The sequence below is a fragment of the Pelodiscus sinensis genome, chromosome 6 (genome assembly GCF_049634645.1).
Source record: "Pelodiscus sinensis isolate JC-2024 chromosome 6, ASM4963464v1, whole genome shotgun sequence".
Classification (NCBI taxonomy): Eukaryota; Metazoa; Chordata; order Testudines; family Trionychidae; genus Pelodiscus; species Pelodiscus sinensis.
The window spans coordinates 35,489,678-35,503,514 of record NC_134716.1 but is presented as its reverse complement, the minus strand read 5'-3'; the positions used below and the strand labels follow the sequence as shown (position 1 = coordinate 35,503,514).

Genomic DNA, 13,837 nt, shown 5'->3' with positions numbered 1-13,837 from the left:
GGTGTGTATACGATAGTTCTGTAACCAGTCCTGGCTCCTGGAAGATTGGCTGGAAAGGCTTACGCAAAGGGATTTGATTTAGCCTCCTACAACTCTCCCCTCACTCTAAAAGTGTCAGTACGGCTGAGGCAGTCACTGCTGTGCACTGTTGTTCATATGCCAAGTTTACTATTTTAAGATCAACATTATGACACTTGTAGAGCTACATTGGTGGCTGTTTTCCAAGAAACAGACAAATTGAGAAAAATTGCCACTGACATAAGATACATGTATATCTGTTGTCAATAGGGAAATTATAAAGCAATGAAAAAGATCCATGATGACAGAGTGCATCAAAAGCTTTCCTTCCTTATTGTCACAGATGGGTTTTGGAGAAGGGACTAGGCACACTAGTTATGTGTGAAATGCCATGCACTCCCAAATCAATCTTTCAGCAAATGAAATGCTCCTGTGCAAAGATCAGATTCTCACCACCCTGCAAATATTTGGCCTTCACCCTGCCTTGGATGGCGTTATGTGAGTACAGTGTGGCTGAGGACCAGTGTGACAGCATGTCTGGCTGTGGTGCCCTAACTAAAGAGAACAGTGATAATGACAATGATGAATACAGGCCCGTACGCAGGTGTTTCTGCGGGGGATGCTTTTTGCGTAAATATGGACCACAAGGGTGTGAACTCATCCCTCCATGGTCCCACAAGTAAGCATGCTCCAGCCAGTTGGGGGAAGGCTGGGACTGATTCTGCCCCCCCAGAAGCAAGGCCAAAGCCTGCCCCCAGCTTCACTCCTGGGGAAAGGGGAAATCAGCCCCAGCTTACTTGGGGGACCACCCGGGGTGCGTTCACACCCTTCACAACCCCCCTGCATAAGGGGCGGGGGAATCCCTCCAACCCCAATCGCACAAACAGTAGTCCGAAGTGGTGAATTGTGGAGCCGGGTTCTGCAAGGCAAGAGGGGGTGAAGCATACATTGTATTTGTGTCATTATTGGCTTTCCAGACAGCTTGGCAGAGACCTGGGGCACTCGTTAGAATGCCACACTATCAACAGGCAAAACCCCACTCCTGGAAGCAGGCGAGGTTTAACTGGCTCCCATCTCTCACCTATTCGGTGGGGGGAACCTGGGAGCTCTGGCCGCCCGTCAGTCACGGCCTGGTGCCTTGGGGAGAAAGCAGTCCACACAGTGGCCAGAAATGAGCTTCTGCCAGGCTGAGGGCTGTTACAAGCTTGGCTTTTAGTTCAGGCCAGTTTCTAAGGCAGCACTGAGCTAGCTTAGGCCTTGGGATGCAGGGTAGGACCATTTCCCTCATCTCGGAGCTGGGACAGCTGAGCCACTGGGGCTATTGGACTTGCCCAAGGCCACCCAGGAAGTCTATGGCAGAGATGAAAAGGATTTGGGAATCCAGATGTTTCTGTTCTGACCATCAGAGCCCATTTCCCTGCCAGAGCTAGGACTAGGACTCAGGAGTCCTGCTCCCAGTCCCTCTTGTCTAGCTTAACTCCACTCTCCTGACAGGGCTAGGAATAGGGCCTGACTGTCCTGGCACCTCCTCCTCCTTGCTCTAACCAAAGATAACTCTTAAGGGTAGGTAATGAAGGACGTGGTTCCATCCTGTTTCAGCCTTACCAATGCTGGAGCCCCAAAAGGCCCAGGTAAAAATGGAGCATTAGTGGCCCTGCTGGAGACAGCCCCTCTAACGCAACGGGGAGATGGAGGCTTCAGGGACAGAAATGTTATTCTGAGAATTTGACATACAAACATGGTGCTGGAACTAGCAGTAGGCGACCAGGCTGCGTTGTGTGGGGCAGGGCTAATGTTGCCATTGTTGGCAGAGCAAAGCCATGGCCTTTGATTACATTTCCCTTGCTGGGGAGTGAGCGGGACTCTGGCTTTTATCCCCTCTGTCAGGCAGTGTATCTAGTGGTTAGAGTAGTGAAACAGGTATTGGGGTTCCTGGGCCTACTCCTAGCTCAGTAGTGAAACAGGTGTTGGGGTTCCTGGGCCTACTCCTAACTCAGACATTGTCTAGTTGCCATGGTTTTTAGTGGATCTCTCTCTGTGGATCCAGTTGGCGGACTGCAGCACTCCCATTGGGAGCATCTGAAAAATCAGGCTGTTAGCCTCTGTGTGTCTGAGTTTCTCCTTCTTTACAGCAGGGGTAGTGACAGCTCTCCCCCTTGTAGAATGCTTTGTAATCCTTAGGTGGGCATGATTGCTCTTTCCCTTGAAAAGGCAGCGCCCATTAGTCACAGACAGGGAATGCCCACATGTGCCACCCTGCTAGCATGCTAGCATGAGCAGAGACTGCCAGTGTTTGTCCACTCACATGGGGCAGCCACCTTGCTGTGGGCTCCCCATGCACCAGGCCTGAGCAGCTGTGAGCCCCCCAGTGTGGACAGGCCCAGCAGAGCAAGCAGTGGACAAATTGCATTGTATCATGACTTTGCTTTTGTGGGCTGGGGTCTATGCTGATCCTGCTGCAGGGATGAATCCAAGGCTGTGACCCTCTCCCCACATCACCCCCTGCAACCTGGGTCTTGTCCTGTCTCTTTAAATATGCAAAGTTGCTCATCACCCAGAACAATGCAGTGCTGTTAATCCCATCCCCCCCCCCCCCCCACACACACACAAGAGGTGTCAATAGATGAATGAAAGGGAGACAGGAGAACACAGCTACCTGAGCTGGGGGGCTAGTTGGGCAATCAACCCCCCCACCAACCTGACTCTTCTATGGATTAAACAACAACAAATGGTCTGGTAGCACTTTAAAATCTAACAAAATATGTAGATGGGATCATGAGCTTTTGTGGGCACAGCCCACTTCTTCAGATGACCATGACTTCTATGGAGTCAGAAACAGGCGGAGTGCAGAGTGGGAGTGCCCATGGTGCATGTGAGCAGGGATGGGATGTGTGATGGCTCATGTCTGTGTGCTCCTAGGGACCCAGCTGTCATTTGGGGTACGTGCATGATAATTAAAAAGCCCACGGCTAGCCGAGGGAAGGTTTGGGCTGATTTCTCCCTCCCTCCCCCATCTCCCAGGAATGAGGCCGGTGGTGGGGCTGGGTCCCGCTTGAGGGGAGAATCAGTCCCAGCTTTTGACCGGCTGGTCAGAGCATGGGGGAGGGAGGTTGGAGCAATGTGCTGCCCCAGCCTTCCCCAGCCCAGCATTAATTGGGACCATGAGGGATGCTTGGCCCCCCTCCCTCCCACCTGGAATAAATGTTTTCAGTCTTATGTGCCAAAATTAACTTCCCTAGGATAAACAATGGGTACCCATGTTAAAGTACAACGGTAGAAAAAAATATCTTTAAATATTTTTTCCAATATATTATTTACATAATGTTTCAAAGTTAGTCATGTATGCCACCATTGCATTTGGGAGGAGAGGGGGGAGGAAGGGGAAGGGCTTTTGAATGATATCCAGCATGAAACTGTATTATTAATTATTTTTTTTGGAGGACCTGGAGCTGTAATGAGTGGGCAGGAGTTCCATTTGCCATGCCTCAGAGGGTGACAACATAAACCAGGGGAGCTGACAGCTTGATGGGCCCCTGGGGAAGGTGTGGGGGGGAGGGGAGTAGGAGTCGCTTTGTGCTCCCAGACGGGGCAGGGCCTTTGGTGGAAGAGCTGGGGCTGAGGACTGCTTCCACACTTCTGAGAGTACTATCCAAAAATTACAGGGAATCTTCTGTCATTTGGGTATTCCTGAACAACTTGTGAGTGACAATGGTACACAGTTTGTCTCTCAGGAGTTTGGAAATTTTATGAAAGCAAACGGGATCCATCATATCACTTCAGCACCGTATCACACGGCCACAAATGGATTGGCTGAAAGGTTTGTCCAGACAATGAAACAAGCTTTGAAATCGGTTAGAGGACATTCACTCGTACAAAAGAGTCTGGACACCTTCTTACTATCCTATAGAAACACTCCTCACGCTACAACCAAAGTGTCCCCGGCTTTTCTAATGATGGGACATCAGCTACGCACGTGCTTTGATTTGCTGAAACCTTCAGAACCACGACAAATTGTGCAACGTCAGCAGGAAGGTCAAGTCATCAGGCGTGCATCCAGAGCAAAAGACCGAACCTTTAGTCCTGGACAGACAGTTTTGGCTCAGAGCTATGTTCCTAAATGGGTCCCTGCCACTATTATTGCTCAAACAGGACCTGTTTCCTATACTGTCCGGACTGCGAAAGATCTCATCTGGCGGCGGCATGTAGATCAGTTATTGACAGGTTATTCCTGCCCCCAAGGCACATCTCCAGTTGAGTTGCCCGTTCTTCCCACTGCTGGTGAGCTACCGTGTCAAGAATCACCTTCTCCTGACTCTCCTCCTCCATCACCACCAGCGGCGAACAATAACCTCCTCCCAGAGCAGGCTGATCCAACAGCCTCACCTGTTCACACTTCAAGTTCCCAGCCCAGTGTCAGGCCTGTACCCATAACATCTTCGGGTGTGAGAATGCCAGATGTCCGCCGTAATCAACGGAGGCCTCCTCAACGGCTGGACCTTTAGTTGAGATTAACTCACAGATGGGGCAAAATAATCCCCAGGGTTAGCTGGGAACTTGAAGCGTTCTACCCTCATTTCATAGTTAGTTTTTGTTTTCTTAAAGGGACATTTTTATTAAGGGGGGAGGCATATGTTGTATATTGGGTTGTAGATATAGATCTTGTTGTTATGGTAACTGAGTAGGTCACTGGGGTCAGCCCAGCTATTCTGGGCTTGTTCTAGTGAGTTCTGTGCTATGCAATAAAATGGACACTTGCACCTACTCCAGCTCTCTGCCTTTCCACTGATTTCTTCCTATGCTGTGAAACTCCCCACGACATAACACAAACAAAAGTGCACACTTATGCATGGATTCTGGGCTATTTCCTTTTTAAAATGTTTTCAAAATTCAGTATGTAATGATTATAAGCAGCTGTCACTACATTTCTGCGTACATGTCAGCTCAGCATTAAATAGACTGTAAAGACTGTAACTCTAACTCTTAACCACATGGCTGTCTAACCCTTTTTAGATACACTGTCACCACACTGAATAACTGCTAATGGAAATCTAATCCTAGCATGGCCACTTGGAAAAATGTTTGAAACCACAGTAATTTAATAACATTACACAAAGTGCACAGCCACAGCGTGACAAATTTTAACACACATTACATCCACAGAGCATAAACCTGCACATTGGAAAAAGTACCTGTGTGCGCAAAATAGGTATGTATTGTTTCCCAGTTTGCACACCAAAACATGCATTTTGTGCACATAGTTGCCTGTTTGTGTGGATATTTATATGTGTATATTTTGTAGCAGCAAAGTGGGTATTTTTGAAATTGGAGCCCACCATAGAAAATCCCGCTGAGTTAAATGAAAGTCCTATACCTGGAGCACTTTTAACATTGGGTCCTCCATTTTAATGTAGATACTGTTCTGTGTTACATGCTTTTCTTTTTTACCATCTTCAAATATAATCATCTGAAAGTTTATCTTTCCATACATTTGTTCTTTCCTTTAATGTAGCCCTTCTTTTAAATACCTTGGTTTCATATAGTTCCTCTCTTTTTTGTTATGTGTCAAACAAGACAATCTTTTCATTATAACAGATTAAATGTTGGAGCTGAAGTGACTTGAAAACAAGGACAATAACAAATGAACTGTCCAGTGCAATGGTATAAAGACAAATTAAAAGAAGTTTTTGTTCAGATTTGGTTTTCTACACTAGATTTTTACATAGATGCATCTTCTTACATATTTTTATTTTCTACAGTGCACAGGAAATACAAGGCCAGAGCATTGAGAGAGAGATCTTTAATGCCTGTTCAGGATTTGTTTTATTTTATGAAGAAGCATTTTTTTACATTCTCTTCTTTTCCTCCCCATCTCCCTCATCCTTTGAAGGTTGGCTCCCTGGAACAAGCAATGCTGGATGCTTTAGTGATGGACCGAGTGGACTTTGTAAAGTTGTTGATAGAGCACGGAGTGAATCTGCACCGTTTCCTTACTATCTGTCGACTAGAAGAACTCTATAATACAGTGAGTGCTTCAAACCCCATTGCAAAATAACTTCTAACTAGATGTAAAATACCTAGATAGTTAGTTATTGGATGGATAGAAAGACAAAGTACAGCTGCTCCCCAAGTTGCAAATGGTCGAGTTACGACCATTCACGCTTAGAACCAAAGCTTCCATGGAGCGGTTGTAAAGGCGGTTCCTGAATTATGAACGCGACCCATGCTTACGAACAGTGCGGTCGCGTGTAACTCAGTGGGGTCCGAGTTACGAATGGATCGAGTTACGGCCAAGTGTTTGGTCGGTAACTCATTTGTAACTTGGAGAGAAGCTGTAGCTAGAAACGGCAGGGATGGAAGGTCCCTGTTGTATAAAGTGAGTGGAAATGCTACCATTTACATTGCAATCTGTGAGACATAATATTTTATACTCTTGGGGCTCGTCTACACTGGCCCCTTTTCCGAAAGGGGCATGTTAATTTCACAGGTCGTAATAGGGAAATCCGCGGGGGATTTAAATATCCCCCGCGGCATTTAAATAAAAATGTCCGCCACTTTTTTCCGGCTTTTAGAAAAGCCGGAAAAGAGCATCTACACTGGCCCCGATCCTCCGGAAAAAAGCCCTTTTCTGGAGGATCTTTTATTCCTACTTTGAAGTAGGACTTTGAAGTAGGAATAAGAGATCCTCCGGAAAAGGGCTTTTTTCCGGAGGATCGGGGCCAGTGTAGATGCTCTTTTCCGGCTTTTCTAAAAGCCGGAAAAAAGCGTCAGACATTTTTATTTAAATGCCGTGGGGGATATTTAAATCCCCCGCGGATTTCCCTATTACGACCTGTGAAATTAACATGCCCCTTTCGGAAAAGGGGCCAGTGTAGACGTAGCCTTGTTGTACTGGTGTAAACTTGTCTGAACAAGGACAACCCAACAGACTCTCAGTTCCTATCCTGTTTGAAATAAGTGTTTGTTTTTATTAACTAACTAGCCAATTAGCCCGTCATAAAACGGGATTTTCAGGTCTCTCCCCCACGTCAGTCTTTTCTCCTGAGCCTCTGGTCTCTCTCTCTCTCTCTCTCTTTCTCTCTCCTCCTCCTCCTGCCTCTCTCCTCCCCCCCAGCTCTTGTCCGCCTCCTGCCTTTCTCTCTCTCTCTGTCTCTTCTCCTCCGCCCCCCCGCCTCTCACTCGGGGGACCGTGGAGTCCCAACGGCCGTTTGAACTCCGTACTCCCTGTGCTACACGGGGCCTGGAGCCACTGTCACGCTGCATGACACCGCCCCACCTGCCTTCCCCTCCTGCCATGGCGCTTGGCTGACTTCTGCGCTGCTCAGCTGGGACGCCACAGGGGAGCAAGTGGAGCAAGCGGCCATTTGGGCCCTGCACTCCCCATGCATCATGGGCCGCCCAGAGGGAACAGCCAGCATTTCAGCGTTACAGACTCAGAGACATTGGCCTACTATATATATGATGCTGAATTCAGAAGCACAACCTCTTTGAAAATTTAGCTCATAGGACCTGGCTCTCTGCTGCTCCATCCTTTGCATAGCCAGTTACGTCCAGACAAAGTAGGCCTATAAAGCTGCCAGATCAGAATATAAGGTATAAGTGGCTACAGAAAGTGCAAGCATGTAAATATCACAGATGCATGTCTAGTCTCCTGCAGCGCTGTCATCTTGCAATATGGGGTCCATAAAGATGTTTTAAAAAGTATTGCACCTAAATAATATCAACTAATTTAGTGCTTCCTAGGCCAAGACTAATTTTGCAACTACCATATGGAGAGATTTTTTTTCCAAAATAGCAAGAAGCTGGCTCACTTATATTAAATTTTCATTTGTATTTGAAATCCCACAAATATAGCCATTTTCTTCACCAGTTCCAGAAGGGCAGCCTATTTTACATCTCCTGTCATTTTATGAAATTGGTCACAAATCTGAGGAACTATGGCTTGTACTGAGTTGTATTACAATCTGTGGTACTGTTGGAGTAAGGTACAGGTTGAACATCTCTGGTCCAACAACAGCTGTGGTCCAGCATGATTTTAGATAGCCAGATGTCCACTTCTCATGGGTCAGGCTAAGTTTCCTGTGTCTCATAAAGTTTGTTTATAGCCATCAGTCCTGGTCCTCAGTGTTCTGTGTTGTTATTTAGCGCTAATTTACTCCTAAATGTCTTCTAAGAGCCCAGTAGGCAGAGGAAATGATGGTAATGCTGCTAGAATAACATTGACCTTCCGTGGTTCTCTGGTTCAGCAAATTCTCTGGTTCAGCATTCATCAGGTCCAAAGAGTGCCAGACTAGACTGGTTAAAATGAGGTATATCTAGTCTACAGAGTTTTTCTGGGATACCGGAGGTATCGTGAGAGATGCGTTTAGATTTTTATCTATGCTAGTAAATATTCTGCATATTAAACATTGTCATACAATTGAATTGAGAAAACATTTAGTTTCTTCTTAGGAGAGGCCCAGGACTGTGATAAGTTGCCAGGTGCAGTTTTGGATTAAAAGGCATTTGTACAACTGTGCAGGAATAAATACATAAATAAATAAATACCAAGGAACGTGTCTGCTTTTTCGAAAAAAATGTCAGAAAAGCATACGTGTTTTTCGGCAACCCTGTAAACCTCGTTTTATGAGGAAGAAGGAGTGTTCGAAAAGAAGGGTTTTTTTCTGACATTTGGCCCCGTGTAGATGGGCCAAATGTTGGAAAAACCTCTTTCGGAAGAAAAGCAGAAAAAAGATATGCAAACTACGGTTCTCAATTTGGGTATATTTTTCTGACTTTTCTTTGTAGTGTAGACACAGCCTAAGGGAATTGCAATCCAGCCCAAAGGATTGATCATTTTATGTCCTGCTAGGATGAATCATTATACACTTGCTGAGTAGTTTCAAAGCCCTTTTTTCAATCACCAAGCCATACCCTCTGCCTAAGGGCAAAATCCACTTCTTTGTCTTGGACTCATGGGGTTGAAGGAGGGGAACTGAAAGACCTCCAGCTTCACAATGCATGCAGATTTTGAAGACCCTGCTTCTGTTTTAGTTTTCTGTGGATTAATGCAGTCTATAAAGAGGACAAAAAGAGAGATGGAATATGAAGAGGTCCTACTCAGGAGTGTGAAGGGACGGATACCCCTAAGCCCTTTCTGCACTATGCCTAGGTGGTGAAATCTATTGTAACTTGTTTTCATTCATGTCTGAATAAAAGGTACTCAGCATATTTAACAAAGGATAACAGAACACAACATGTTTTCAATTTCACAAGAAGTATTAATGCTTGAGCTGATCAAAAATGGTGAACCTGTTTGAAAAAAATTCTTTGTTACAATTTTTTAATTGAGAGAGAAAAAAAAGGATGGGTAGAGGGAGAAGAAGAAGGAGCTCCCTCAATAAAATCTGATCTGAAAAAACAAATTACATTTTTCATTTTTGAAGAAAGGCTGTAGTTCCTCAGAAAATTGTAAATGAAAAATTTTGATTAGGTGTAACTATTATGTTATGATTTTGGGGCTGGTGATGATTGGGTCTATGTATCAGTCTTTCACTTCTGGGCAGCATGTTTCAAGCTGAATTTCATGAGAGGTTAGTTTAGATTTTTTTCTACGCTAGTGAATTTTCTGCATATTAAAAATTGTCATGCAATTGAATTGAGAAGACATTTAGTTTCTTCTTAGGAGAGGTCCAGGACTGTGATAAGTTGCCAGGTGCAGTTTTGGATTGAAAGGCATTTGTGCAGGAATAAATACTAATTATCTGGGGGAAATCTCTCTCCATCTGTTTCATTGATTTTGAAATTAACACATAAACATGCACATTTGTTTATTTCTTTTTCTTTTGATTAACATGACAGAAACAAGGACCAACAAATCTACTTTTGCATCATCTTGTTCGAGATGTAAAACAGGTAATCTAAAACTGAAATTCTGGGCTTCACAGACTATCTAGTGACACAAATTGCTATCAATACTGTAGCATGTTTAGAATTAGAAATGATGGTTTAGTTATTACATTTTTATATCTACTGAATGAATTGTCTCTAGCCCATTAATTCCCCATAGCAGTTGATCTGTTGTACTGCTATGGAATGCTCTCCAGTGTTCTGTACCTTAATGGTACAGCTTACATTGACAACAGTTCAAATTCCCCTTAACTTAAATTACAAAAGTAACATTATTACATAGCATCAAGGATTTAAGGAACTGTTGCTATAATTTTGCTACAGTTCATAATCTAAGCATTTTTTTCAGTCAAAACGATTGCTTTGTTCAATAGTGACATCAAAATATTTTGACAGGATTTAATACACTTTCTGTATACTGCAGTGTTTAGATAGAAGAACAGAAGGTGATGGTGAATAATTATTGCTTAGAGTGGAATTAGCAACAGCCTTGAAACAGATCTAGTCTGTTTCAAACTTTTGTTATATGTTGTATCTTGTGACACTGCAAACACAGGAAGGGCTGACATTGTTCTTTTTCATCTGATGGCAAGGACGAGAGATGATCAGATTTAAACTGGATTAATTTTGCTCTCTGTGCCAAGCTTATGCATCCTAGAGTAAAAGGAAGTCTTCTGACAACCTACTCACATATACCCTAGGAATTAGGTTGGATTAAGTAAGGTGCTCTATCTAACCCATAGGCCGATCAGATTTCAAGGGTAAACCAGGCCTTCAAGATCACCTCTCTTAGGCCAGGTCTACGCTATGTGAGAAATTAGATTTTAAGATGCACAACTCCAGCTACGAGAATAGCATAACTGGAATCAACATAACTTAAATTGAATTGCTCCAGAATCCCCACTGTGGGAGATCGATGGGAAAAGTTCTTCTATCAACTTCTTTACTCCTCATGACCCCGTAGAGTACTGGAGCTGACTTGGGTACTCTCAGTGTTTGGTTTAGCAGGTACTTACTAGACCTGCGAAATTGAACCTCAGGGTAAGTATAGAAAAGGCCTTAAGTAAGTAATTTAAATTAATCCAGTGAGTAGCTTACTTCAAATCTTTTTTTTTCTCCTGGATCCTATTTATCTGAGGGCCTATAGAATTTTAAAATTTTTTGTGCATGTTTATTATTATTTTTTAACATGTCACCTCCCGACTGTTGCAATGCAGTTTGGTTTTGCCTATGTTTTGAATTATACTACAAAATGCCGTTACTGTAATATACATCCCTATAAACTTTACAGTGCAGTGGATAGTACACATCATTTTACCAATTTTGGTACATAACATGTTGACAGGTATTTCATTATCTTACTTTATAGCAGAGTCATATGTCTGAAGAATCTATGTGTTCAGGCCTGCCAACAGCAGAACAAAGGGGGCCACTGCCTCGGGCCCAGGGCTATGGCCACTGCTGCTAGGCTGTTGAAGGCTGAGGAGGGTGATAATATGATCTGGGCTATGCCACAGACTGGCTGCCTCCGCTCTGCCCCTTGTCCCAAGGCCCTGCCCCTTCAGGGGTCACAGAGCAAGCTCCTTCCCCCCACACCTTGCTCTGGGGCCCACGGTGGCTGTTGATCTCGCTGTATGTATTTTTTATCAGACTTACGGGGTTTATGTTACAAGATTTCACAACTTACTTCATGCTAGCGGAGTGTGATGGTCTGTAGAAGTTTGGTAGCAGTGACCAAGTCTTGGGTGGTCTGGCTTGAAGGTCAGCATGTTGTTCAGGAAGCAGAGGCCCACAGATGGGTCTGGAGTCAGCTGCCAGGTGTCAGAACTGAAAGTTGGGTCTGGAGCCAGACAGAACACAGGAGTTGAAGGCAGCTGAGGGCCAGTACTGAGTTGGAAGTCAACGATAGCCTAGGATTGTAACTGGAGTTGTCAGAAACCAGCGTAATAAAGTTCAGAGACTGGAATGAGGTTGGGAACAGGACACAGTTGATGCCAGGAATTAGGGACAAGGCCAGGATTCAGGTAGTGGATGGTAGTAGCTACAATGTAGAATTCACTTTGTATACAAACAACTGCCTAAGTCTCCTTCTGGATTAAATAGTCCACTTGAACCAATTAGGGACTCTGGAGCTCCTCCATCAGCTCCTTATGGGTGGTATCTTTAGTTAAGAGTAAGGTTTAGGGGTCCCAATTCTTCAGTCATAAGTAGAGCCATCAGTCGGTGGTGTGAATGTAGCAGCGACCCACTCACTGGGGTCAGGGCTTCACACTGGATATGTAGGTTACCATAAACAATGGCATTATAAAATGTTGTAAATGTTTGTCTTACAGAGCACCCTTCCTTTGGATTATAAAATATCATTGATTGATATCGGGCTGGTGATAGAAAATCTGATAGGTGGAGCTTATCGAAGCAGCTACACAAGGAAACATTTCAGAATTCTGTACAACAGTCTTTACAGAAAACGCAAGGTAATGTTAGCGTAATGGCAATTCATGTCATTGGGAATTGCCAAAATATAACACTCATGCTTGTCTAATAAGAATTATAACGCTTTTCACTTCAAGTGTGGTTTTATTCTAAAAAGTAACGGCTAAAATGGCATTAATAGTAAAATGGCATTCGATCTATTTCACTAATTTCCATATCAATCTTAAGAACATAAGAATGGCCATACTTGGACAGACCAAATGTCTATCTAGCCCATCTATCCTGTCTTCCGGTAGTTACCAATGCCAGATACCCCAGAGGGAGTGAACAGAACAGGTAATCATCAAGTGATGCCTCTCCTATCATCCATTTCCAGTCTCTGACAAACAAGGACTAGGGACATCATCCCTACCCATCCTGGTTAATACGTATTGATGGACCTAACCTCCATGAATTTATCTAGTTCTTTTTTGAACCTTGTTAAAGTCCTTGTCTTCATAATATCCTCTGGCAAGGAGTGTCACAAGTAGGCTATGTTCTGTATAAGAAAAACTTCATTTTGTTTGCTTTAAATCTGCACCTATTAATTTCATTTGGCGACCCCTAGTACTTATGTTATGGGAACAAGTAAATAACTTTTCTTCATTTACTTTCTCCATACCCGACATGATTTTATAGACCTCTATCATATCCTTCCTTAGTCACCTCCTTTTTTAAGCTGAAATTCCCAGTCTTTTTAATCTCTCTTCATAAGCGCCCATTTCAAACCCCTAATCATTTTTTGTTGCCCTTTTCAGAAACTTTTCCAGTGTGATATATCTCTTTTGAGATGAGGCGACTACATCTGTATGCAGTATTCAAGATGTGGGCATACCATGCTTTTATATAGAGGCAATAAGACGTTCTCTCTCTTATTCTCTATCTCTTTTTTTTAACGATTCCTAACTTCATTTTTGCTTTTTTTGCTTGCCACTGCACATTGAGTAGGTGTTTTCAGAGAACCATTCACAAGGACTCCAACATCTCTCTCTTGAGTGATTATAGCTAAATTAGTCCCTATCATTTTGTATGTATAGTTGTGATTGTTTTTTCCAATGTGCATTACTTTGCATTTATCAATATTAAAATTAATTTGCCATTTTGTTGCCCTATCATGGAGTCCTACGGCCCAAGCACAAGAGTTCTAGTGGAGCCCTGGTGTGCAGCTCCCGGGAGCAAAGCTGGGACCTCAGCCAAGAGTAAAGGGGCCAGCACTGGCTCCCCTGATCCAGCAAATTCCCTGGTTCAGGACTGGTCAGGCCCCAAGGGTGCTGGGCCAGGGATATTTAATCTGTATAACTCTGACTACACCAAAAAAAAAAAAAAAAAATCAATTGACTAAGAAGGTGCCTTTTTTTCCATACTCAGTTTTCAGAGTAGAACTTTAGGAGCAGTACTGCCAAACTCCCACTGCATTGCCATCAGAATTAATGGAAAAGCTAAAACTGGTATGAGGAAATTA

General features: G+C 43.8%; 1 protein-coding gene across 1 annotated transcript in view; it reads left to right on the top strand.

Annotated features, from left to right (window-relative positions):
• Positions 1–13,837, top strand: part of TRPM6 (transient receptor potential cation channel subfamily M member 6) — a 116,862-nt gene that overhangs the window by 34,662 nt on the left and 68,363 nt on the right. Inside the window, exons 12-14 of the mRNA XM_075931717.1 lie at positions 5,906–6,040; positions 9,856–9,909; positions 12,237–12,377. Of these exons, the coding sequence (XP_075787832.1) occupies positions 5,906–6,040; positions 9,856–9,909; positions 12,237–12,377 (330 nt within the window). The remainder of the gene's footprint in view (positions 1–5,905; positions 6,041–9,855; positions 9,910–12,236; positions 12,378–13,837) is intronic.